The sequence below is a fragment of the Gossypium hirsutum genome, chromosome D11 (genome assembly GCF_007990345.1).
Source record: "Gossypium hirsutum isolate 1008001.06 chromosome D11, Gossypium_hirsutum_v2.1, whole genome shotgun sequence".
Lineage (NCBI taxonomy): Eukaryota > Viridiplantae > Streptophyta > Magnoliopsida > Malvales > Malvaceae > Gossypium > Gossypium hirsutum.
The window spans coordinates 72,466,414-72,493,678 of record NC_053447.1 but is presented as its reverse complement, the minus strand read 5'-3'; the positions used below and the strand labels follow the sequence as shown (position 1 = coordinate 72,493,678).

Genomic DNA, 27,265 nt, shown 5'->3' with positions numbered 1-27,265 from the left:
CAAAACACCGAAACACAAATACTGGTACGTAACAATACCAGAACAAAAACAATATTATCCACTTGTTCGATACTATAAGTACCTTAAACTCGATAGGATAGAACCAACAAAACAGAACATGATTAGAGAGGTTATCAAGCATGCTATAGTTTCTAATGATGTTTTCATCGAATCCAGTAGATGACAAGAAATGGGTAACATATATGAAAATATTTTTAAAATATTAATAAATCTGAAATGGTACACCAAAACACACAAATATCGTAACAATATAACCAACAAAACAGAACATGATTAAAAAGGTTTATCAAAGCAAGCAGTAGTGTTTAATGATGTTTCATCGATCCAATAGACAACACAAAATGGATAATTATTATAGAAGTTTTTCTGCCTTCTTTCAGTTCCCCTTTAAGGCACATTTTTTAAAGCTTATAACAATAAATATAACAATAAAAAAGGAGTTCATCAAGTCTTTTTAACATTCCCAAATAATATTACAACAAGGTATTTTATCAGAGGAGTGGATCAAATCTTGTTACCTTATCAGCTGGACTCTTCTAGTGTTTTCCTCTTTGCTATTTGTCGGATGAATTGCCTTCAGATGAGGGGTCATTGGTGTTCACCGTTTGTCACACGAATTGCCCTCGGATACGAGGTCGTTGTTGTGCTAACCTTTTCCTACTTTGATATCGGACCTGGAAAAAGAAAGGCAAAATGTTGAGAAGAATTTACTCTGAATCTCAGAAATTATGCTAACAGGTCGACATTGGATACCTTTTTCCGGAAGCATCGATCTTTTCGCTTCTGTCGAAATTTGGTCAATGCAGCTTCCCGACGTGCAGATTTGCTTTGGTCTACCTTGCTTCCACTCCCGCGCCCGCTCCCTGTCCCACTTGCATCACCACTTCCACCGCTTCCACTTTTCCCAGCTATTCCATTATCGCTTTCTATGTTTGTCCCTACAGTATCGGCTAGGGTGCTACTTCCATGTGGCCCATTGCTTGCGTGGTTACTACCCGAGTTACTTCCATTGACACTGTAGTTGCCAGCATTTCCTTCAACAGGAACAGGCCCACCCAACACATTGGATGACCCACAATGGGGAGCGTCTGCACCCATTTTTTTCAAAGATAATGTGTCATGATCAGTTGGCTGCTGATGCTGTAGGCGGTCTTGCATATCAAGTTCTTGGTGAGTCAGTCTAGGCTGTTTGAGTCCAGCTTTAGTAGTTACACCATCAGCTTTGTCTAATACGGGTTTCCGAGCAGCATTTAAAAGGTCATTTTTCATAGGCTGGAAGGCAGACGATGGATGTCCCAATCTGAATGTGGATGATGAAGCTGACTTATTCTTCAAAACAGCTGGCTTGGCAAAAGCATTATCAGTTGTAGAGGCCATATTGATGTTATTGCTACCAACATTTGAGTACTGATTGGAAAGGTCATTAACCAAAGGAGATTGAACATCGCATACTGATCCTTTTCTTGTCAGTTCTAACTTACTATCACGTGCAGATGAGCTTCCGGTGTTGACAAAGGAAAACTTATTTGCATTCGATGCCATATTATACCTGCAGGCAATAGACATTACAATCAAAACCATTCAGGATTCCACAAATCTATTCAATTACTCGGTTTCCTATTGATTAACCCATGTTAATACCTTGAGAAGGCCGAAGAGTTTGAACGTCTCAAAACATTTCGCTCATCCCTCAACATGGCCTCAGTGTCTTCAGCTCCTCTAAGTCTTTTAAACCCAAGTTCAGTAGAAGGCAGTACTTCTTTAGAATCATCAGTGGTTTTATCATTGCCATCTGAGATCTTGGAAATCCTGTTTGAAGCCTCATACTCTGTACTTTCCTTCTTAAGATCATTAGTTTTAGAGGTGATGCCGGTTTGATGAGCAGCTTCAGAATTTAATTCGCCAGATGAGCTTTTGGTATTGAGATCCAGCTGCCTTTTATCAATTGGTTCATTCAATTTATTGAAGCTCATCTCAAGTAGGTTAATTTGGTTCGCTCCAATTGTTTTGATTCGGACCTCAACTGGGCGCTCTCGTTGTAAATCTACACTTCCTGCCATGCGTATATCCAGGCCTTTACCCATTGGAACATTATCTGCAGTAAAAAGGTAAAAAAGATTACAAGATGAATTGACAGGCCTTACAGTATACCGTTAAAGGAAGATAAGTAAAAAAAGGAACTAAAAGATGAAAGATATTGATCAACAAGCTGTACTTTAAGCTACACGTCTAAATGTTTGTGTTTACCAAGCTGTTCATCTAATTCTTGGCACCCTCTAGGTGCAGTTGCTGGCACCCCTTTGTTCCCAGATGCTTCTGCATTTGAATGGATAACTTGAGCACATGTACTATCAGGGCACTCAGCAACTCGATCCTGAGGTGAGACTGGACTGGGGCTTTTGATTTCTGCTGCTTGTTTCGTCCAAGAACTCTGCAAAAGGAGAATGCGTTGATAGGTTCCACTATTTGTAACAACTTTCATAAACTTCTAATCCCAAGGTCTGAGAGAAATTCAATTCAACCATTAAAGATGACAACATTCGAGGTAAAAGAGCAAATACCACTAGATAATGTAGCCAATGATTTGAAATGGATATAATAGAATCATGCAGACCAACATAATATGTTTGGATTAAGGCTCTGATGAACTAGAGCAAAACAATTCAGTTCTGGAACCTTTTAAATGGATTCCGAGGTTGCATTCTGCCAAACTGCCACTGAATCTTGATTAGAACTACATAACTACTTGTTGCGTAAAGGATCGATTCGAGAACTCCGATATGACTACAAGTAAATTGACCGGAACGAAAAATAAAGTGAACACAAGGATTTACGTGGTTCGGCTTTAATGCCTACGTCCACGGGCAGAGGCGAAAAGAAATTTCACTATAACAAGATGAAGATTACAAGTGTTTTACACTCAAGACACAACCCGAGAACCTCACAACTCTCAACCCCTATAGAAAACCCGAAAGCTAAAATCCTAGCTTTCAAAGAACAAGCTTTGCTCTCTCTTGGTTTGGGATGATCAATATGGCTAATGAACCTCTCTATTTATAAGAGAGTTCAAGGACATAATTGTCCAAAACTTTGGCAAAGATTTGTGGTTGAAAATGGACACCAACAACCATCCACTAATCCACTACCACCAACAACCCACTACCAACAACAACAATCCACTACCAATTTTAAGCCATTTCTTAACAAATCTCCACCTTGGCTTGAAATTTACCAAGCTGAACATCATAGTGAATTCCTCGAACTGGATCACCTCTTCCAAACGCCTCTCTGGCGCTAATCAATCCCGAATACCTATCAAGTCCAAGCAATGCTTGAACTTATATGCAGGGATCACCTTAGTTAACATATCTGCAGGATTCTTCTCGGTAGCAACCTTGCTGATAACAATGTCACCTTGCGTAACATGTTCCCGAACAAAATGATATCTGACATCAATGTGTTTGGTCCGTTCATGAAACATCTGATTTTTAGTCAGATGTATGGCACTCTGGCTATCGCAAAATACAACAGTGAAATCCTGTTGTAAACCCAAACTGCTTACTAGACCTTTCATCCACAATGCTTCTTTCACTGCTTCTGCTAACGCCATATATTCCGCCTCAGTCGTAGATAAGGCTACGGTAGACTGTAACACAGCTTTCCAACTAATGGCTCCTCCAGAATAAGTGAAAACATAACCCGTCAGAGATCTTCTTTTGTCCAGATCTCCAGCATAATCAGAGTCCACATAGCCCGTGACACTGCTAGTGCAGTCACTCTGATCATATACCAAGCATAAATCTGCAGAACCTCTCAAGTACCTGAGAATCCATTTCACGGCCTGCCAGTGTTCCTTGCCAGGACAACTCATGTATCTGCTGACCACACTAACTGCATGTGAAATGTCTGGACGAGTGCAAACCATTGCATACATCACGCTTCCAACTGCACTCGAGTATGGAATGTGAGACATTTGCTGCTTTTCTTCATCAGATTGTGGTGACAACTCTGCAGAGAGTTTGAAATGTGGTGCCAACGGAGTACTCACAGTTTTCGCTTTATCCATGCCGAAGCGTTGAAGAACCTTTTCAATGTAGTTCTTCTGCGACACACGAAGCTTGCCCGCCTTGCGATCTCTGTGAATATCCATGCCCAAAATTTTCTTGGCAGCACCCAGATCCTTCATCTCGAACTCACCACTCAACTGCGACTTTAACTTGTTGATTTCCGACATGTTTTTGGAAGCAATTAACATGTCATCAACATACAGCAACAAATAAATGTGCGAACCATCTGAGAGCTTCCGATGATAGACACAAGCATCATAGTCACATCTTGTGTAACCATGCTGAATCATGAAGCTATCAAACCGCTTGTACCACTGCCTTGGGGATTGTTTCAATCCATATAAAGACTTCTTAAATAGACAGACATGGTCTTCTTTACCAGGAACTGTAAAACCCTCTGGTTGACGCATGTAGATTGTTTCCTCGAGCTCACCATGCAAGAACGCCGTTTTTACGTCAAGCTGCTCAAGTTCTAGATCAGACTTGGCCACCATGGCAAGTAATACACGAATGGAAGAATGCTTTACGACTGGGGAGAAAACTTCATTGTAGTCAATCCCCTCTTTCTGAGTGAAGCGTTTAGCAACCAATCGTGCCTTGAATCTAGTTGCTTCAACCCCTAGGATGCCTTCCTTTTTCTTGAAGACCCATTTGCAACCAACTATCTTCTGGTTACTTGGCGGCTTAACCAACTCCCAAGTATGGTTCTTGTGAAGAGATTCTATCTCCTCACTCATAGCAATTGCCCACTGTGCCGACTCATCACACGTGACAGCCTCATTATAACTGGAAGGTTCTATACCAATGGACTCCGCCACACTGAGCGCGAAAGACACCAGATTAGCGTAACGCGGATTTGGTTTGATTTGTCTCTTCGTTCTTCCAGTGGCAATGCTATATGGTTTTTCTTGAGGTGACTCATCTTCATCGGAATCTTGCACCTCAACTTGATCATCCTGGACTGAAGTACCTTCCGTAGGAATTGGAGCGTCCACCTGACACTCCACCTGCTTCTCAACACCGTGATCTCCCATTCTATCTGACTCCTCCTTTTCCCGGGAATTTGTGGTGGATCGAAGCATGGATGACTCATCAAAAGTCACATCTCTGCTGATGATGAACTTGGACGAAATCGGATCAGGACACCACAACCTGTATCCTTTCACCCCTTGGCCGTATCCAAGAAATATGCATTTCTTCGCCCTCGGTTTGAGTTTTCCCTCATTTACATGAGCATACGCAGGGCAGCCAAACACTCTTAAACCAGAGTAATCAGCAGGAGAACCAGACCATACTTCCTCAGGAGTCTTCAGCTCAATAGCTGTTGACGGAGATCTGTTAACCAAATAACAAGCAGTATTAACAGCTTCAGCCCAAAATTCTTCACCGAGCCCAGCATTTGATCGCATGCAACGAGCTCGCTCCAAGAGAGTTCTATTCATGCGTTCTGCAACTCCATTTTGTTGTGGTGTTCGACGAACAGTGCGGTGTCTCACTATTCCTTCATTTTTGCAGAACTCATTGAATTCACCTGAGCAAAACTCCAAGCCATTATCCGTCCGGAATCGCTTGATCTTCTTTCCTGTTTGATTTTCGATCAAAGCTTTAAATTGCTTGAAGTTGATGAGAACCTCATACTTGCTCTTCAGAAAATACACCCAAACCTTTCTCGAGTAATCATCGATAAAGGTAAGCAGATATCTGTAACCACCTTTAGAAATTGTCGGAGAAGGCCCCCAAAGGTCAGAATGGAAGTAATCCACTGTGCCTTTTGTCTTGTGAATCCCAGTGCTGAACTTTACCCGAGTCTGCTTACCGAAGACGCAGTGCTCACAGAAATTCAACTTTCCTGTACACTGCCCAGACAATAATCCTCGTTTGCTTAGCACCGATAAGCCTCTCTCGCTCATATGCCCGAGCCGCATATGCCATAACTTCGTGGTGTCAGAATCTAGATCATCTGATGATGACACTCCCGCAACACCTGTAACCGAGGAACCATCGAGGAAGTAAAGGCCCCGCTCCAAATTACCACGTATCACAGTCAAAGCACCCGAGAATACCTTGAGAACTCCACCTTCAGCAGAGTACCGAAAGCCTTTCTTGTCCAACGTACTCAAAGAGATCAAATTTTTCTTCATTTCTGGAATGTGCCGAACATCAGTTAGAGTTCTAACAATACCGTCAAACATCTTTATACGAACTGTGCCAATCCCCATGACTTGACATGCGTGGTCATTTCCCATTAGTACTGAACCAGAATGCTTCTCGTATGTTGAGAATGCATCTTTCGAAGTACTTATATGAAATGTAGCTCCCGTATCAAGAATCCATCTCCCACCAGCGTAAGAGTCGGATACTGCAAGAACGATCTCGGCATCACTTGAAGAATCTGCATCAGCTACATTCGCACGATCATTTTGTTGCTCCTGTGATTCTGATTTCTCCTTCCTTTTCGGACAATCTACCTTCATGTGCCCGTACTTCTTACAGTAGTAGCACTGTATTCTCTTCTTGGACTGCGATCTAGGATGGCTTTTACTTGAACTTCCACCCTTTGCCTTGGATCTTCCTCGAGCAACCAAGCCTTCGCCTTCATTGTTTTCGACCACCTTACCAGTGATTTTCTTCCTCAACTCACTGGAACTTAAGGCATTTTTCACCTCCTCTAGAGTCAGGTCATCACGACCGTACATCATTGTATCAACAAAATTCTCATACGAGGGAGGCAAAGAACACAAAACAATTATTGCTTGGTCCTCATCATCGATTTTGTTATCGATATTATTCAAATCCATGATAATGGAATTGAATTTATCCAGGTGCTGGGAAACAGGTGTACCTTCCTCCATCTTCAGGGCATAGAGTCTTTGCTTGAGGTAGAGCCGGTTCGTCAATGACTTCGTCATGTACTTGCTCTCTAACCGGAGCCACAAACCGGACGCGGTTTTCTCATCCGCTACTTCTCGTAGCACTTCATCTCCTAGACATAGCAGAATAGCACTATGTGCTCTTTCTAGCATGTCATCCTTTTGCTCTTCCGAAAGCGTGCTTGGTAATTTATCTTTACCAGACAATGCTTTTAGCAATCCTTGTTGAACCAGCACTGCCCGCATCTTGATGCGCCATAAACTGAAACTATTTTTCCCGGTAAATTTCTCGACATCATACTTAGTCGATGAAACACTTGTAGCCATAATTTGGAACCTTTGAATGAATGATAATATTTTCTTCCTGATGTGAAAGATCAGACAAAGCTGCAGTCACAGGGCAATTCAGAAAATATTATCACTCCTTCAACTACGCTCTGATACCAATTTGTTGCGGAAAGGATCGATTCGAGAACTCCGATATGACTACAAGTAAATTGACCGGAACGAAAAATAAAGTGAACACAAGGATTTACGTGGTTCGGCTTTAATGCCTACGTCCACGGGCAGAGGCGAAAAGAAATTTCACTATAACAAGATGAAGATTACAAGTGTTTTACACTCAAGACACAACCCGAGAACCTCACAACTCTCAACCCCTATAGAAAACCCGAAAGCTAAAATCCTAGCTTTCAAAGAACAAGCTTTGCTCTCTCTTGGTTTGGGATGATCAATATGGCTAATGAACCTCTCTATTTATAAGAGAGTTCAAGGACATAATTGTCCAAAACTTTGGCAAAGATTTGTGGTTGAAAATGGACACCAACAACCATCCACTAATCCACTACCACCAACAACCCACTACCAACAACAACAATCCACTACCAATTTTAAGCCATTTCTTAACACTACTCATATATATACATGAAACCTTCTAGGACTGTTAAAATCTATTCAAATATTTTGACGAGAGACTAAACAGTTACTTTTTGTTCTGAGCCTATACGTCATTTCCTAAGCAAATGAAAGCAAAGGTAGAGCTGATTGTGAGTCAAGAATTTATACTGGCAGATCAGAACTAATTTTATACTTTTTTACATTGGGTATTAATGATTAAACTAGAATTTAAGTTAAAGCCATCAGGGTTAAAAATAAAAACTTCTAACATTGTAAATCAATGCATACAGAGAAAATAATCTGCTTTCAATGCAGTATGTCATAATCAAATGCAAAAGTAACAAATTCAGAAATCAAGTTGCCAATTAGCTTAAACGCTCTTACGGCCTCACTACTAGATACTAACCTCATAAAATATACAGCAACTTAAGAACAGATTTATACCTGAGTGCCACTCCCATCATCACTACCATCCCCAACATTTAGACCGTTATTCTCATTATCTTCCTCGTCGTTGCTGCCACTGTTGTCAGAATTCTCAACACTTCCTGATTTCTCTGATTTTTGAGTTTGCGTTCCACTCTCACTTCCACTACCACTACCACTAGACTGAAGGAGAAGAAATCAACCATTAGGCTATATATATGTATATCAAAACATAAAATGTGATCCAATTCTTTTCTTTTCTTATTTTTTATGTTTTTCCCCCTTTGGAAATGTACGGATGAAGTAAAATACCATGATAACAAAGTTGTATAGAATTTCCTCTAATCAATACCAGCCCTATAACGCTACCTTCTTCATACAACTGAAAATTAAACTGGTGGATATGCTTTTAGTTTCAAATGTTTTATCTATTTTCTTGAAACTGATGGAGCAGGAACAACAAGAAAGCTTGCTACTACAGAGGTTTCTAATCTCTGCTTATCATAGGGAATCTAAATCTGAAGTAGGAAGTTAACAACTCACACTATGGCATCTCCTCCAAACATGCTGCCAAAGGTTCTTAAGCTCATTCTTTCGAATAGGCTTCACTAAAAAGTCAACTGCACCTTTTGACAAACACTTAAAGACTATACCAATTGAATCATGAGATGACATCACTGCACACAGATCTCATAAAACAGTAGTTAAAAGTATGTATTCAACGATCTCAACTTTGAAAACAAGAATAAGAAATGTTAGAACAGTAAAAAAGGAAGAAGAGAGTCGACAACTTACTGATCACAGGAACATTTTTACGTGTTTTGTGGCTCATAATCTTGCTCAAAAGAAAAATGCCAGAAAAGCAGGGCATAAACACCTCAGTCAATACAAGATCAATATGATTGGTCAAGTCTTCTAGTATTTTCCATGCTTGCAGTCCACTTGCAGCTTCAATAACTGGGAATACAGAGTGTAATTCACTAGATAATTCAAAAGCAAACCATTCTATGATACAAGAGCATGCCAACCCAGGAGTAAATATATCTCAATATGTAAAGAAAAGAAGAGGAGAGGAATCAAATATGAAATAACTAAAAAGAGATGAATAGGTATCGTAAAACTTTACCATGAAAATAAAACCAAGTACCAAGTATAATGATGTTAAGAATAGACTCAACATAAAATACAATAAGAAAAAGTCAGGCTGCAAGTGCTGTTGCAAGCTGGACTAGGCTTTCTCAACAGGCAAAAAGAAGTAGCAAATATTTTCAACTCTACTTAGAGAGGCTAATTATCAAATCACTTTCCCCGCATAAAGGGTGAATGTAAGAGAAGTTTAATCATTATTGAGAGAAACCTCCAAACCTTCAAATTTTATTCCAAGTCTGAGGCACAAATTTACAGTCTGTACCACTTCAGCCATAAAGGAGGAGAACAAAATTGTTCAGTGTTACAATCTGAGAAAGCCTCAAGCCACTAACCTTCGTATCTGCAATTGCGCAGAAGTGCGGCAACAACATGGCGAGTAGAATCATCATTTTCTACAAGCAGAACCTTAATTGATGCCTGATGCAGAAACCTCTCCCAACAACCCGATGCACTTTGAGGCTGTTGCTGTTGTATCTGGAGCACAGCAGGGGCCTGAACAACCCCGACATGACAATCTTTAACATTTTGTGCAATCTTGTCAACTTTCAGGTCATCTCCTTCTAGCGTCCCAAGTTCCTCAGCCACAACTCCATTTGTATTTCTCATTTCCATCATATAGCTGACGGTTTAGCTCTCGTAACCCTTTGTCACAATAGCTATCAACAATCATCTAGACACTTACCTGTAAACCAGACTAGAAAAGACTGATAGCAATAAGGACAGAACAACATAGGATAAATTAAAATCCTTCTTCAATTCCCAAATTAAATAGTACGTAGCTTCGTCTTCAAGAAGCCAAACCTCTGCAAATACAAACAATTAAATCTAAAAGTTAAACAAATCACTTGGGAGCTCCCAAACATAAAAGTTAAACAAATCACCACAGCAAAATATAACGCCTTCTAATCTTCAGGAACCAACTCCATACTACATAAGCTGCTTTCACCCTGTAGACAAAAACAAAGCATATCAAAACAATCCACCAAAACCTGACCACAAACAATTCAAACGAAACAAGTTTAATTTCTAGGTCAAAATCCTAATATCAAGCACCTAAATTCAACACCTAAAGCTAAATCCAAGCTTTTCCAGTACTAACCTAAACCTCAATCAATAAGATCTAAACAATTATTAGTAAAGTACCAAATCGAAAATTTTGATAATTCTACAGCATCATTACTTAGCTCTTCAAATATTGAATCAACTAAAACAAAATCATTCAAATCTCATATACAACTAAAGAACTTACAGGTGCTAGAAATAAATATAATCCTCACCAAAAGCTTCACTAACCACCATTATTGAGGTCGATCGAACACAGATTTGGATAACAAAATTCAACATTACACAAAAATTAAACCAAAAAAACACAAATTTAAACCATAATGAGAATTTTCACTTAATACCAAAAAATTTTTAATTCGCTATTTACTTTGTCTTAAATAAATTGACTGCCTGAGAAACAGAGCGACTGGATAATTTGCTCGACCTTTTGTTAGGAGATTGTGGATATATATTAAAGATGAGACCAAGAGAAGCTGACGTGGATAAAGGGGCGGTGCCGAACTTTCCGGAAACTCCAGGTGGGATTGAGATATTTCCACGTGGCTACAAAATTTGGGCCGCTTGGGATTGCTGAGCTGGACAAAATCTAAAGCTGGGAGCTCGACTGTGTTTTTAGAATCTCTCGACGATCTTTGGAGATCTCGTGTCCGACGCGTGGGGGTACCGTCCGTCAAGGGAGACATTGGATTTGTTGGATTTAAATCTGCCAAACGTCCCTAATACTCTTCTAAATTTTAAATTTTAGTCCTTATATTTTAATTTTTTGACATTGAATCTCTATTTTTTTTATTTAAAAATCTTAGTCTCTCAGTTAGAATGAGTGGTTTTGGTCCTTATTCTTTACAACTACACGAACAATTATAAAAAATATTTTAGAAATTAAAAGTTTTTTGGTATTTTTAATAAAAGATATAAAAAATTGCAAATTTTAAAAAGTATTTAAATTTTAAAAATAAAAATATTTTTTAAAATTTCATTTTAAATAATTAAAAAATATATGAAAATTATAGAAACTTTCAAAAATTAAAAAAAAAATTGTGAATAGTAATAAGTTCTCTCTAATTTTTAAGCTATATGTTCGATCTATGTTACTCAACTTGAACAATTTTTATTTTAAATTGATTAAATTAATTTTTTTACTTTATTTTTAAAATATTTAAAATGGATTTTTGAAATTTTATTTTATTTTAAAATTGGCATAAAGATAAATTTATTCCCTAACGTTTATTCATTTTGTTATTTTGGTTCTTATTCTTTTTTGGGATTATTTTGGCCCACAACCTTTAAACTTTAGTCAATTTGTTTGCTTTTAGACAGAAAACTTGACTGAACAGTTAAAATTTTTAATGGCATCAACGTGGTGGCTCATGTGACATTTCACGTATATTTCATTCTTAACATGAATAAATTTTCTAAAAATTTTATGAAACTTGTTGATTTTTTAAAAAATATACATTTTTTAAATTTTTATGAATTATTCATGGACTGCCATGTGAGTGGTCAAACCAGTGCCATTAAAACTTAATAGTTCAATCAGTTTCCCATCTAAAAGTAAGCAATTTGACTAGATTTCAAATGTTGAGTGTAAAATTGACTAAAAAAAAAGAATAATGGGTCAAAATGATAAAATGAGTAAATGTTAGGGGCCAAATTTATCATTATGCCTTTTAAAATTTTAAGAGTTTTTTAAATTTCACAAATTTTTATATCTTTTATTGAAAAAAGGAAAACCAAAAATTTAAAACTTTTATTGGAATTGTTTATGTACTTTAAAGAATAATGATAAAATTGATAAAAAAACCCTAAATACTGAGGGTTAAAAGAGTTATTTTGCCTTGTTTATAACAGCCACGTCACCAATTTTAACTTCAAAATTGGCGGAGGACCAAGATTTTCAAATTAGAAAAAAGTTTAAGGACTTAATGTCTCAAAAGTAAAGTATAGGAACTAAATTTAAATTTTCGGAACAGTACAATGACCTTTGGCATAGTTAAACCGATTTGTTGTTATACAATTGTAAAGCCCTCGTGACGGCGTTAAGTTCTTAAGTGAAATGACGATAGTATCCTTGTTATTGGAAAATGACGAAAGTATCCGCAACATGTCATGGTCGTGGACTGATATTAGGGAAAATATCTTAGGTGAACAATTTTGATTATATAAACAGTTAATTGCACTAAACATCCCTAAATTATGACTATCATTTTAAATTAGTTTTTAAATTTTAAAATATTCTAATTACATCCTTAATCTATTAATTTTATATCAATAAAGTCCTTAAGTTGCTAAAATCATTAATTTAACCATTAAATAAAATGTTAAATCTTATATGACATAGTTTAAAATAAATTTTTTAAATGAATATTATAAAAATCTTTGAGGTTTTTAAAGCTTCTACAGAAACTATTGTTTACTCTATTTTTATTTGTTTTAATTTTTATTAGTTTTTAATTATAAAAATTATGCACAACATTTTATTTTTCTTTAATAATTTTATTTATGTTTTTTATATTTTCGTAAATTTATACATTTGAATTTGTTTGATTTTCCTACTCTATTTAAGTGAACAAAAAAAACACTAAAAACTTTTCCCTTTTAGCTTTCTTTGTGTCGTTTGCTTCTTTTCCTTTGTTTTGTCCAATGATGGCGTGGGCTTCCAAGTTGGTTATTGCTGACCTTTTCTCTCATCCCACCAATCCTTTCTTCCTTCTTTCTCCTTATTTATTCATCGCACCTTCTTTCTTTTTAGTTTGCAAGGCATACATGTTGTCTTTGTGGATTGTGATAGACAGATATTGGTACCTACCGTCACTAAACCTCCACTAACAACCAACAAATTCTCTTGAAAAATATAATGGTAATTGATACTCAAATGGTGGCTCTTGGCCGGCTTATTGATATAATTATGTTTTGAGAGCATTTAGGAATAATGAGCGGTTTTGTGAGTCAATTTGGACTCATATTTTCTTGATCTTTATGTGTGGGAAACAAACTGACCATCTCCTATTTTCAGCAAAATTTGAGCTCAATCGGCACTAATCTCCATGGAAAACTTCATAAAATATTGAAGAAAACCATAACAGAAATAGGGAAAACATATTAAAGATGATTCCCCAAAAACTTTGCTTGCACAATTGATCATCAATGTGGGTTTAAACATCGACGATCAGTTGCAACACAGTTCCAGGTTAATGACGACGCATCCCATTGCCTAAGCATTCCATCCGATGCCATTGAATGTGCAGTTTGGTTACTATTGCTGTCGATGAACGCAAATCAATAGGAAATGAAGCTTTTTGAGAGTCTTTTTGCATCCCAAGTAAATGAGTTTATCTCCGATAAGTCAATATTTTGCGAGTTTAGCTTTGAAATAAATGATAACAAGTCACTTTCTATTATCACATGTCGGAAACCTAAGTCAATAGTAAATTGTAGCCCATGCATCACCTTAACGCCTTTGACGCAAAGATGGAACAAATACAATAGTTGTTTCTTCAACAATAGCCAAAATTTTGGCCATCGTTTTCTTGGATAATCACTCCCAAGCATGAATGTTTGTTTCCAGGGACAAAACTTGTATCTACATTAACATTGACATAAGAACACAATAATTTAACTTTTTTCCTCGTTTAAACGATATCAAATTAAATGTTCAAAGGGTATCGCTATTTAAAAATTTACATATATATTCAAAAATTAATTGTACACATATCAAATTGACCCTTATGGTAATTTAGATATTTTTATATAAATTATTACGAATTTAATATCTATTTAAAATTACTTAATATGGAATGATAAATTAAATAACTTATTTTCATCATTAAACTTCAATTATAGAGGGAAAAAAAAGATTAGATGGGCTGAATCTTCAATCATTGGGTATATTGGTTAGGCTGCCCATATTGACATATTCGTGACCCATAAAGTTAAACTCTGTTCCGATTAGCCCATTTCTCTGTAGAATAGAATAATTTACATATCCAAACAACCTGAAACCCTACCGTATTTACTTAGCACCTGCAGACTCCTCAAAAACCCTAGCTGCTCAGTGCTCACATTTTCTCGCATTTTATTTAATTTTCTGGTCTGCCCTCAAAGCCCAAAACCCTAACAATGGCAGCCGCCGCCGCCCGTCCTCTGGTTTCGGTGCAAACCATAGAGTCCGATATGGCTACCGACGCTACGCCTACTGTTCCTCTCGCTGATGTCATGAAAGCCTCGATCCGACCAGACATCGTCACCTTCGTCCACGATAACATTTCCAAGAACAGCCGCCAGCCTTACGCTGTCTCCAAGCGTGCTGGTCACCAGACCTCAGCTGAATCGTGGGGAACTGGCCGTGCCGTCTCCCGTATCCCGCGTGTTCCTGGTGGTGGTACTCACCGTGCTGGCCAAGGTGCTTTTGGGAACATGTGTCGTGGAGGCCGTATGTTTGCTCCTACCAAGATCTGGCGCCGTTGGCACCGGAAGATCAATGTTAACCAGAAGAGGTACGCCGTTGCCTCCGCAATCGCCGCTTCTGCTGTTCCTTCACTCGTGATGGCACGTGGTCACCGTATCGAGTCTGTTCCGGAGATGCCTCTGGTCATATCGGACGCTGTGGAGAGTGTGGAAAAGACCTCGGCTGCAATTAAGGTTTTGAAACAGGTCGGAGCATATCCGGATGTGGAAAAGGCTAAGGACAGTCAAGGGATCCGACCCGGAAAAGGGAAAATGAGGAACCGTAGGTACATTTCTCGAAAAGGTCCTTTGATTGTTTATGGAACTGAAGGGGCAAAGCTTGTTAAAGCCTTCCGTAACATCCCTGGAGTCGAGGTTGCCAATGTGGAGAGGCTCAATCTGTTGAAACTCGCTCCTGGTGGTCACCTTGGACGGTTCATTATTTGGACCAAATCAGCTTACGAGAAACTTGACTCGATTTATGGGTCATTTGAGAAGCCTTCTGAGAAGAAGAAGGGGTACATTTTACCTCGTTCTAAGATGGTGAATGCTGATCTTGGTAGGATCATTAACTCCGATGAGGTTCAGTCGGTCGTTAAGCCAATTAAGAAGGAGATCAAGAGGGCACCTTTGAAGAAGAATCCACTCAAGAACTTGAATGCTATGCTGAAGTTGAACCCTTTCGCAAAGACTGCTAGAAGGATGTCTCTTTTGGCTGAGGCACAACGTGTTAAGGCCAAGAAGGAGAAGCTTGACAAGAAGAGGAAGCCTATATCTAAGGTATACAGATTCCTAATGATGATATTTGCAACTTTTCCGTGGTTTAGGCTGATGCATTATAGTACATTTCAATGGATTTATGTGCGCTTTAGTTAATGTTTTGTTTCTTGAACTTGATTGTGATGTATATGATTAATGGTTCTTAATTCTTTGATTGATTACTGTACTATACAATATGCAGCTGTTGTTAGTTGTTACTGCTACATGGCATAGTGTCATGCTTCTATGCTTGTCATATGGTACATAATATATCTTTCATGCATTTGGGTGTTGGTATTTATATGATTATTCTATATTATATATGATATCGAGTTGCCTCTTTCTCCTTGTTTGTGCCATTTGCTTATTTGACTTCAACCATTTAGTTTAAGTCTCATGCTAGATGAGGTTTATGCATTGATTTTTCCCACTTATGTTTATGTTGAGCTTCACTGTGGGCTTGAAATGAGTTATAATGGTACCCATTGATTCTCTTTCTCTTACTTGATTCATATGTTCTTGTGTCATCTCTTTATCCATCTTTATCATTTAATGTGAATTTGGCAAGACAATATAAGTGGGAGTAGTCTTAGTCTGTTCTATCGGTTTACTTAAGCCATTTTGTTTAGTTATATGCTAGATGAGTAGTTTGCACTGATTTTTCCACCTTATCTTGAGCATGAGTTAGGGTTCTAAATGAATTACAATGGTATCCTTTTGTTTTCTTTCTCCTGTTCGAGCATATAGTTTAAGTCATATGCTAGATTAGTATGCATTGATTTTTACACCTTATGTTAAGCTTGACTTTGGGCTCGAAATGAGGTATAATGGCACCCATTGGTTCTCTTTCTCTTACTGTCCTTGTGTCATCTCTTTCTCCATCTTTATCATTTTATGTGAACTTGGTAAGATAATACAAGTGGGTGGAGCTTTAGATTTTATCATGCATTGATTTTTTCACCTTATCTTCAGCTTTTACTTTGGACTTGAAATGAATTATTCTGGCACCAGTTGGTTCTTTTTCTCTTAATTCTCATGACCTCCGGTCATCTCTTTCTCCATGTTTATCATATGATGTGATTTTGGCAAGATAATGGAAGTGGGAAGAGTCTTAGTCTGTGCTAAATTTTACTTGACTTGAGCCATTTCCTTTTTGCACCTTACGTTGAGCATGAGTTAGGGTTCAAAGTGAATTACAATGGCACCCTTTTGTTACTTTCTCCTGTTCGAGTCATTTTGGTGGTATTCAATTTATGAAGTCAAAATTGCATTCTCAGGCAGGATTGATGTTTTCCCAATCACTTCTTCGGCATACCATTGTGTTCTCTGTTAATCTTTGAGAAAATACTTGCTGTGAACAATTCTATCTCACATATTGATCTGTTAAGTTAGTTTATCGACTCCATTCATCTTTCCTTTTGCCTTGTTTCAGGAGGAAGCAACCGCAATCAAGTCAGCTGGCAAAGCATGGTATCAAACTATGATCTCCGACAGCGATTACACAGAGTTCGAGAACTTCTCCAAGTGGTTGGGCGTGTCGCAGTAAATTTTAGTTTCCGCGGAGTGGTTGTATCAGTTTTGATTTCGGTGTTTTTGACATTTTTATTTCATTTGATGATGTTTGGAGTTTTGAAAGTAAAATTAGTGGAATGGCATGAACCCTATTTCTCTTTTCATTTAGCCATCTCCACCATGTTTTCACTCTTTATGATTAGGGGAATAGTTTCAATGAAAATGAGAACTAGCATTGAAATAGTTTACAAGACTGGTTGGTCGGATTATTATATTTATGTTATTGAAATGTTTGCTTTGCAGTGTTTTATCCATTACTTGGACTGTTTCCTAAATAAATTTTTTTCTTCTTTTTATATTTTGAGATTGAAAGGCATGTGTTATGGACTTGATTCAATATGATCATGTTTATGGGTCAAAGAATCAAGCTGTCTAGGCCTGTTCAAATGTTGTGATTCATTATTCAAAAAATAATAAAAATTATTTATCTTTGATTTAATTATAAAAATAAAAATATAATTCCATATATATTTCTACTTTAAAATCATGTTGATATTTAATTACATATAAATTTTAGAGAGAATATATATTTAGAAGTTAGAGCAAGACCATACATATAAAATAATACATTTGATACAATGAATTTTATTTGGTAATTTATTATTTTGAAAAAACCTAAATAGTTTTTTTTTTATTTTGATCAAATAAATTTTTGTTATTTTTTGTAAGGAAAAAAAGTAAAAAGAAAAAGAGTTAATGTGGTTTGAGCACAATGGCGGATGCAGAAGTACGACTTAGGGGACAGACGAAATTAAATTATGCATTTTGTCATTTTAATAGTTTATAACTTTATAAATTTTAAAGAATTAAATCAAATTTTATCATTTTTAAAGTCAAAGTGTAATTTTACTATTATTAATTTAAACTTTTATAAATTATAAAGGTCTTCAATGAAAAAAAAATCATTTTTGGGGTACCCTCTTGATCCACCTCTGTTTAAGCAATTAGATCCTTAAACTTAACAATTAGATCTATTTTAATACCAATACTTTTTTTTGTCCTTTTTGGTATTAAAATTTGGCAACAAATTTTTTTTCATTTTAATAGAATAATATTACAAAAAAAAAAACCTAAATGGCATGTTGCATGAATTATGAACCAAAATAGTACATTCAAATGGGTGGAGGGTGGTGCATAGGCGGCACCACCTTGATCCTGACACAATTTTGTTAAAAAAAAGGGTATAGGGGGTGGTGCCTAGAGGTGCTCATGGGTCGGGCCAGGTCGGGTTTAGAAAAAAGTTTGGCCCGCGTCCTAGGCCCAAGCCAAGCCAGGCCCAAAATATGGGCCTAAAATTTTGTCTAGGCCCAGCCCGAAAAAAATCCTAAGCCCGAGTCTGGTCTGGCTCGGCCCATTTTTTTAATAAACACCAAAAAATTATTTTAAAATAAAAATTAAAAAAAGTATTTTAAAAATAAAAAATAAAAAAATAAATATTTATTATATATTCGGGCCAGGCCGGGCTGGGCCTGGGGCCAAAAAAGTGGTGCCCGAGGCCCGGCCCGTTTTCTAAACGGACCTTTTTTTTTGCCCAAACAAATATTTCGGGCCTATATTTTTACCCGAACCCTCCTATATTTCAGGCGGGTCGTCAGGCCGGGCCAGGCCGCCTAGCCCATGAGCACCTCTAGTGGTGTCTATCTTATAGGTGGCACACCTAGTATTTCCTCCTCCACACTCCCCCCATCAGCTCATTTTTGTAAGGTATTATTTGGTTAAAAAGAACTATTAAGATATGTTTGTATTTATTTTATATTTTTATTCATTCATAATTTATTTTTAATGTTTATTGAAGTAAAAAAACCTATTTATGTTATGTACAAAGAATATATTTTTTTTATGTAATTTATTTGTTATGTGTGTTTTAGGTTATTAGATTTATTTTTTTTATGAAATTGATTTGGCATGTTATTTTGATTATTTTAATATTTTTTTATTTTTTATGTAGGTAAAAGATGAAACCATTAATATGGAATTTTGAATTTATGAGATAAATTAGGAATTAGTTTATATGTTCTAAATTTTTTAGATTTTATAACTGAGAATAACAGTTTATGTTTTTAAATTTTATTTTATGTTTTTTATAAATATTAAAAATGAAATTTCTTTTGAAGTTCTATGCAAAAAAAAAATGACAATAATTAAGTTGGCATGTTATTATATGTATATATTATATTTTAAACTAAAATATTTTACTTATTATCATTTTTAAATGATAATAAAAATATTCGTATTTATTATGTATCGTTTATGTTATATTCTTTTTATTGGCATGTTATTTTTATTATTTTAATATAATTTTTTTATTTTTTATGTAGGTAAAAGATTAAACCATTGAGATAGAATTTGTGAACGAGACCATTAAGTTGGAGTTTGAGTTAAAATTTATAAGATATATTTATTTTGTTAATGTAGTGTAGCAAAAAAATATGATGTGGACAAAACTGTTTGGTATTTTTTTTTGTAATTAAAAGCAATATATAAAATTTAATTATTTTGATAAATACTTAAAATGAGCCAGATGGGGGAGTGTGGTGGGGAAAATACTAGGTGTGCCGCCTATTAGAGGCACCACGCACACCTATACCTTTTTTTTAAAATGAAATTGTGTCAGAATCAGGGTGGTGCCACCTACAGGTGCTCATGGGTCGGGCTAGGTCCAAAAAATTTTTGCCTGTGTCCTAGGCTCGGGCCCAGCCTGGCCCGAAATATGTGACTGAAATTTTATCCAGTCCCGGCCAGGGAAAAAATTCATAAGCCCGAGCCCGGCTCAGCCCATTTTTTAAATAAACACCAAATTTTAAAAAATAAAATAAAAAATATTTTAAAAATAAAAAAATAAAAAAGTATTTTAAAAATATTTTAAAACTAAAAAAATAAAAAATAAAAGATAAAAAATAAATATATTTATTATATTCGGGCCGGGCTAGGTCGGGCTCGGGCAAAAAAAGTACTGCCCGAGGCCCGACCCATTTTCTAAACGGGACTCGTTTTTTAGCCCAAGCCCATATTTCGAGCCTATATTTTTACTCAAACCCTTCCATATTTCGGACGGGCCGCCGGACCCATGAGCACCTCTAGTGCCACCTATGCACCACCCTCCACCCATTTGAATGTACCATTTTGATGCATAATTCTTACAATATGCCATTTAGGTATTTTTTTAATATTATTTAGGTAAAAAATCCCACATTGAGATCATATTACATCATTATTTAAATCTAAAAAAAATATTTTTAACTATTAAATTCTCAAAACATGACATGGACGTGACACAATCTTCCACTATCAAATCAAAGTATTTCTCAGAAGTATATGAAAATCCTTATGATCTTAAGGATTTGCAAAAATAGTTATGCGAGATTAACAAAATTATCCCCTAGGCCAATTTAAAGTACCAAAAATGAAAAAAAAAAGTACACATGCCAAAATGAATTTAATTCCCACGTACAAGGACCAAAAATGAAATTAACCCAAAGGGGAAAAACAAATAAAAAGGGGAATACCCAACGAACGGTGTTGATAAAACTCATTATCTCATCTCAGTCGTCTCCTCTTTCCTCTTTTCTCCAGCGTCCGATCCCCTCTCTTTCTTCCCCTCAACTAATCCAATCCCCGTCTCTCCCGCCCTTTTTTTTCCTTTTTATTTTTTTATATATAATATATATATTTCAATTTTCATTTCTACTAAGGTAATTTGTAATTTCCCTGTTTCATTTCATCCTTAGATCTCTATTTAGGGTTTAGGGTTCAAGGATTTTTGAATTTATTTTTTCATCATGATTGTCGGTGATTTGCTGTTTTTGTTAGGGTTTTGTCCATGGCGGAAGCACTGGCACCGGCGAGTCCCGGCGGAGGAAGCCACGAGAGTGGCGAGCAGAGCCCGAAATCGAATGTGCGAGAACAGGATCGGTTTCTACCTATAGCTAATATCAGCCGTATTATGAAGAAGGCTCTTCCTGCTAACGGCAAGATCGCTAAAGATGCTAAGGAGACTGTACAAGAGTGCGTCTCTGAGTTTATCAGCTTCATCACTAGCGAGTACGGTTTTTGATTTACTTTTTTTTCTTTATTTGTTAAAAATATGCATCAGTCCTTGTACTTTGGTAAAATTTCAAATTGAGTCCTCTTTTTTTTTTATTTGAAAATTCTAGTTCAACCATTGTGACTGTCAAATATGCTTTTAAAATTGGCTTGAATGCTTGAATGTGTTGATGACAAATTTTGATAGAATATATTAACAGTGTCTATGCTTGGACTGGGTTTTTTGAATTGAAAATAGAAAATTTAATTTTTGAATATTGCACTTAAATTCAAGTACAGTAACTGATTTTCAATTTGTTTCATTTGCTGTTTTAGCTGAATCTGTGAGGTCTATATACGAAATTTATGTCTGATTGGGTTATTGGTAAAGGTTTAATTCAAAAATATGCACCAGTCCTTGAACTTACGTAAAATTTAAGATTTAATTCAAAAAATTTCAAATTGAATCCTCTTATTTGAAAATTCTAGTTCAATAATTGTCACTGTCAAAATTTGTTTGCTATCAAATATGCTTACTATTTTATAATGATAAGCTTCTAAAATTGGTCTGAATGCTTGATTGTATTGATGACAAAATTTGATAGCGAATATTAACCATGTCTATGCTTGGACTAGGATTTTTAAATTGAAAAAAAAGTAAGAGAATGTAATTTTTAAACATTGCACTAAATTTCAAGTACAAGAACTGATGGCTTATTTTGATATTCTTTTTTCAATTTGTTTTATCTACTGTTTTAGCTTAATTTATTAGGTCTATATGCGAAATTTATGTTTAATTGGGGAATTGTTCATGAATTGATCTACAGAGCTAGTGATAAGTGTCAGAGAGAGAAGAGGAAGACTATTAATGGGGATGATCTGCTCTGGGCTATGGCGACTTTAGGGTTTGAGGATTACATTGATCCGCTTAGGATTTACCTTTCCCGATACAGAGAGGTAAATATCTCCAAGCTCTTTCTTTCTCATATCTTCATTATGGTTCTTCCTTTGGTTGCTAACAAAGAGAAGTTAAAAAGAAAAAGGATTGGTAAATTCAGGATCTTACATTTTGTGACTTTCATCCAAGGTAAATGAAAAAGATAGAATTGGGGGGGGGGCGGATTTAATAATCTTGTATTGAAAATGCTTAAATTAAATTATTAATTTTTCAAAAGGACTAAAATTATCATTTTTTCATCTAATCAAAGGTTAAAAATGCCTAAATTGAATCTTTTAATTTTGGGGAGGTGCTAAAAAGCAAATTGCCCATTTAGCCAAGTGAGGCCAAGGCCCCTGCCCGCTCCCCGTTGGCGACACCCCTGGCTATTATCCTATATGCCGGAGTCTGGCACTATTGAATAACTTCACAAATGAGTTTGCCACTTGCCTATTTATCTAATTGTGTTACTTGAATAATGTGATTGGGTTTCCGTATTTATAGTTTAATGGGCATTTGAGTGTGACAATCAGATACAGGATACATCTGTCCATTGAACTTTGTTTTAGACCCGAAAGGGTTATTATCCTATATGGTAATAGCCTATATGAAATATTGGTAAAGAAATTTGTCTTATGGATGGTAAAATATGCGAGACGTCAAAGGTTGTTCTTTTACATGTGATTTCTCTGCAACAAATGGGTTTAAATTCTTTGGTATTCTATGCTTATTGCCAATTTTTGATAAACTGACTGACTGTTTTCTTTTTGGTCTTCCTGGTGTTTGTTTTGGGTCTATCGGGACATTGCAGATGGAGGTGAGTTAACGCTATCTACAATTTGTGTTGCAATTAGTCTTTCACTTGTATTCTCCAAGCTACCTCTTTGATATGGCTTTGTTTGCAAATGTCAGGGTGATGCTAAGGGCTCGGCTAAAGGTGGAGATGCGTCTGCTAAGAAGGATGTCCAACCAGGCCCAAATGGCCAGGTGGATTATACTGTTTTTATTACTCTTGAATTCATTTTCGTTTTAGTTCTCTTGCATTCATCTTATTCTCTGATCTTTCGTTTAAATAATTTATGCAGCTTGTTCATCAAGGTTCATTCTCACAAGGTGTTAGTTATGGGAATTCTCAAGTAATTTTCTTTCTCTTTCTCTCTCTCTTGCTGTGCATTATGTAAAATGTCAAATTGTCAATACATAAACGCACTAAAGAATCCTTGCATATGTTTCTCTGTCTTCATAAGGTGTTTTGATTATGGTTACCTTACCTCTTTAATTATGGTTACACCATCGAATCCTTGCATTTTTCTCTCTGCTTTTTTTGCATGCTGTTGCCACTAGGGGTGTAAATGAGACATTGGTACTTGCAAGCTACTTAAGTTCGATTTGAAAAAATTTTTGAATTTGATCCTGTAATTATCGAGTTGAGCTCAAGCTATCGATCGAGCCGAATTCGAGCTTAATAATACTTGACTCGAATGGCTTGCAAACCTTATTGAGCTTTCCATATTTTTATATTATTAATTACATTATTGCCCTTAATATATATTATTACCCTAAGCTTAATTATTGAGCTAAGCTCGAGCTTGAGTACAAAAATTGTTAAACTGGCTTAATCGAGCTCGAACTCAAGTAGCTCAATTATATCTTGAGCCGAACTCGAGCTTAAAAATAGATTTTTGATTGAGCTCGAGCTGAGTATCGAACTCTGAATTTCGAGCTCAAGCTTGACAATATTCAAGCTTGGCTCGGCTTGATTACGCCCCTAGTTGGCAACAATACTTTTACTTCTAGTTAGTCTAAAGGGCCGTACTATCTTATATTATCTTATAAAGAAGATAGAATATGCCCTATGTTGTCTTTAATAATATTTCAAAGTATACTTGGGGTTAAATATTTTGTTTTACTTGAAAGTGATAATCACCATGAAAAGGATGTAGCAAATTTGGCCTATTTTAGCCTTTAAATGAAATGAAGTCTAAGCTAGTCACGATCCCTTATGTGATCCATGCAATTTGTTTCCTAGTGACCAATTTCAGTGCCAAGCATCTTAACCTCAAAATGTGAAATCCATTTCTCCTTTTCTTCTTCTACTTGAAAAAAAAAAGAAACTACAATTTTTTTCATTCATCTTCTAAAACCGTTGGTATGTGTTTCATATATATATATACACTTATATACTACTTATATAAAGTACTAAATTGAGTTGGTGTCACAAGTTAATCAAACACCAACTCAGTTAAAAAATTTAAAAACAACAAAATTTATTACAGGGGTATATATCTTTTAATAAATTTAGAAAATTTTTAAAAAATTAAATAACTAATACTACAACCTTCAAATATATCTCAAAATGGATGAGTAGTTAAGCTTGAAGATTTAAGATTCATTGGGTGTGGATTTAATCTTTGATGTTGATTTATGTATCTTTTATATAATTTTTTGCGTAAATATACATTTTGGTACTTGAACTTGGTTTCGGGGTTCAAATTGATATCTAAGGTTTTTTTTTTCCAATTAGGTACTTGAACTTGATTTTAAGGTTCAATTTGTTACCTAATGTTTATTTTGGTCCAATTAGATACCTAAACTTGGCTTCTTGGTTCAAATTAGTAGCTGAATTTGGCTTTTTGGTCCAAATTAGTACTTAGTTATTTGAACTAATTTCAACTATGAAGCCAAGTTCAGCTGCTAATTTGAATAAAAAACCCTTAAGTACCAATTTGAACCTTGAAGTCAAGTTCAGGTATCAAAATATACATTTACCCTAATCTTTTTCTTTACCTACAATGAGTGTTACATAATCTGGTATATATAATATGCTTATGTATATGCATGGAACTCCTTTCCTATTGCTTGTGCTTTTTTGTCCTCTTCCATCATTTTCCTCTTTCGATTCCCCACTGGCTCGTAGTTGCTATGATGACACTGCATTTATCCTTTTGCTCGGTAATCTTTAAACACGAAACAGGACATGTTTTTTGTTGGTTCTGATATCGCAATACTTTTATCGTAGGCCCATCTGATGCTTCCGATTCAAGGCACTGATTAGTGATCACTGATCACCGTTCTGCAAATTCCATTATCTATATCCAGTAATTATCGTGTTTCGGCTCTGCAACAAATAGTTTCCAGGCATCCATCTGATATGGAGGACCGACATCATGGATGGTATGCATACTCTTTATCTTGTAAGCTATTATTTTCTAGTAATATTTGTCTCTATCAGATGTTCTTTGGAATAGATTCATTTTTTGTTTTCAAAGAATTGTGTAAATCTCGTCAGATTATTATCGTAGGTCTAACGGCGTCATTTAGGTAAACCTGTTTGTGCTACTTATGTTCATCCTATTTTTATATGGCTTGGAACGATTTAAAGTCCAATTGTTGAGTCAAAATGACTTTATCTATTTGATTGTTGATTTCTATATTTAAGTTTATTACCCGTTAATTAAGACTAATGTTATTTGAACTGGACTAAACCAACTGGTTGGATCGGGAATTGGTTGAGATATTGGTTTTGAGAAAATCAATAAACCGATTGATCTAGGAACCGGTGTAAATTAGTTTAACCGGGTAAAAAACCGGTGAATCGGAGTTTTTTAAAATATTTTTTAATATATTAAATTTTAATGATCTATTTAATCAAATTGGACGGGTTGGTTGAACCGGCAAGATTAGTTGAACTAATTGGATTAGAAATGTCACCATGGTTAACTCAAATTTTAGTTGAACTAATCGAATTAGAAATATCACCATGGTTAACTCAAATTTTAATGGTACCTCAACAATTTGGATTCAAAACATGTAGGACTCAAACTAGAAGACCATCGCTTACACTAATTGTCTTTGTTTGTTTACTCATTTTCAATTGATTGTTTTTGTTAACATAAATAGTTAATGCTTTTTGAAACTATTCTCGTTTGCTCATTTTCGGATGGTGCATGAATTAATTTTTCTTATTTTATTTTGAGAGGGACTAAATTGATCGTGAGCCTATAGTACAATGATCTATTGGACATTTATTCTTATATCAAAATGGTAAATAATACAATGTTTCTACTTTGTAAGTAAGGCCAAAATACAAAATGAGTAAACATTAAACTAAATATAATTGCATCATACGTTCTTGATCTATTGCTCAATTTTCAATTAATTCTTAAATTAAAAAAAACATAAATATTTGATCAAAATAAAATTCTTTTGTATAAAAAATATAAATTAAACTACTAGTTTTTGAAGCAATGAAAATATAATCTCTATTGCCTAATATAGAAATCATAGGATCAAATTTTAATTATATGTATTTATTGCATGAGCAATTTGAATATGATGTGTTAAAAAATATTAATAAAATTGATATTCTTTTTAACACATTAAATTTGAGTTACCTATGCAATAAGTACAAACATGTTCTTAAATATGCTTTGAGAGTTGATCTCTCATTTCTTGCTCACCCAAATTAATGATTAGGTTGAAAAACAGGATTTTATTGATCAATATTAATATTTTGAGGACTTAATTAAAATATTCTAAAATTTTGAGCATAATTTAAAATCTAGATTTGAGTATGTCTTGTGCAATTAACCCAATGTCCACCATCCGATGTCACTTCATCGTATTCGTAGTTACATTTCGGTGTACGTTCCATATACATTAAATTCTCCCTAATTTTTGGTCAAATTCTGCTATTAGTCCCTAACTATGCTTAAGTTTTGAATTTAACCCATATATTTCAATTTAGCCATTTAAGTCCTTATGCTTTCCAAAATTTAAAATTTTATTCTTCACCCTAGCGTTACCCTTTTAAATTATGCTATTTCCAATATCTTATACAACAAATATTTTATCGCATGCATAATGTCATGTTAGCTTGTTATTTTTACATAAAATTCACAAAAAAAATCATGTTATTTTAGTTAATGGATTTAAGAATTAATGCTTGAGTTAAGACTAAGAAGATCAAATTCGATGATGTGAATTAAATTCACAATTTACTTATAATACGAGACTAATAGCGAATTTGACTTAAC

At 35.4% G+C, this 27,265-nt stretch overlaps 3 protein-coding genes across 6 annotated transcripts; 2 read left to right on the top strand and 1 right to left on the bottom strand.

The window, feature by feature from the left end:
* Positions 1-351: 351 nt before the first annotated feature.
* On the bottom strand, positions 352-11,162 carry LOC107898818 (two-component response regulator-like APRR7). 4 transcript variants are annotated; one of them, XM_041105318.1, is made up of 10 exons: positions 10,920-11,162; positions 10,312-10,377; positions 9,763-10,233; positions 9,077-9,238; positions 8,825-8,958; positions 8,300-8,464; positions 2,269-2,452; positions 1,663-2,116; positions 775-1,570; positions 352-695 (listed from the first exon to the last, which is right to left on the bottom strand). In XM_041105318.1, exons 3-10 carry the CDS (start codon positions 10,043-10,045, stop codon positions 630-632), a joined length of 2,244 nt encoding a protein of 747 aa, XP_040961252.1. In that variant the 5' UTR covers positions 10,046-10,233; positions 10,312-10,377; positions 10,920-11,162; the 3' UTR covers positions 352-629. The 4 variants fall into 4 exon arrangements, with proteins under 4 accessions (XP_040961252.1, XP_016679860.2, XP_040961250.1 ...); XM_016824371.2 differs by lacking the exon at positions 10,920-11,162 and adding an exon at positions 10,680-10,915; XM_041105316.1 differs by lacking the exon at positions 10,920-11,162 and adding an exon at positions 10,708-10,915.
* A 3,300-nt stretch (positions 11,163-14,462) lies between these two features.
* On the top strand, positions 14,463-17,523 carry LOC121223576 (60S ribosomal protein L4). The gene is made up of 2 exons (XM_041105319.1): positions 14,463-15,718; positions 17,130-17,523. Exons 1-2 carry the CDS (start codon positions 14,612-14,614, stop codon positions 17,241-17,243), a joined length of 1,221 nt encoding a protein of 406 aa, XP_040961253.1. The 5' UTR covers positions 14,463-14,611; the 3' UTR covers positions 17,244-17,523.
* Positions 17,524-20,612: 3,089 nt separating this feature from the next.
* On the top strand, positions 20,613-25,642 carry LOC121223574 (nuclear transcription factor Y subunit B-8). Its single transcript, XM_041105315.1, has 7 exons — positions 20,613-20,961; positions 21,080-21,310; positions 22,120-22,249; positions 23,041-23,046; positions 23,142-23,216; positions 23,315-23,365; positions 25,249-25,642. Exons 1-7 carry the CDS (start codon positions 20,732-20,734, stop codon positions 25,282-25,284), a joined length of 759 nt encoding a protein of 252 aa, XP_040961249.1. The 5' UTR covers positions 20,613-20,731; the 3' UTR covers positions 25,285-25,642.
* Positions 25,643-27,265: the final 1,623 nt, after the last annotated feature.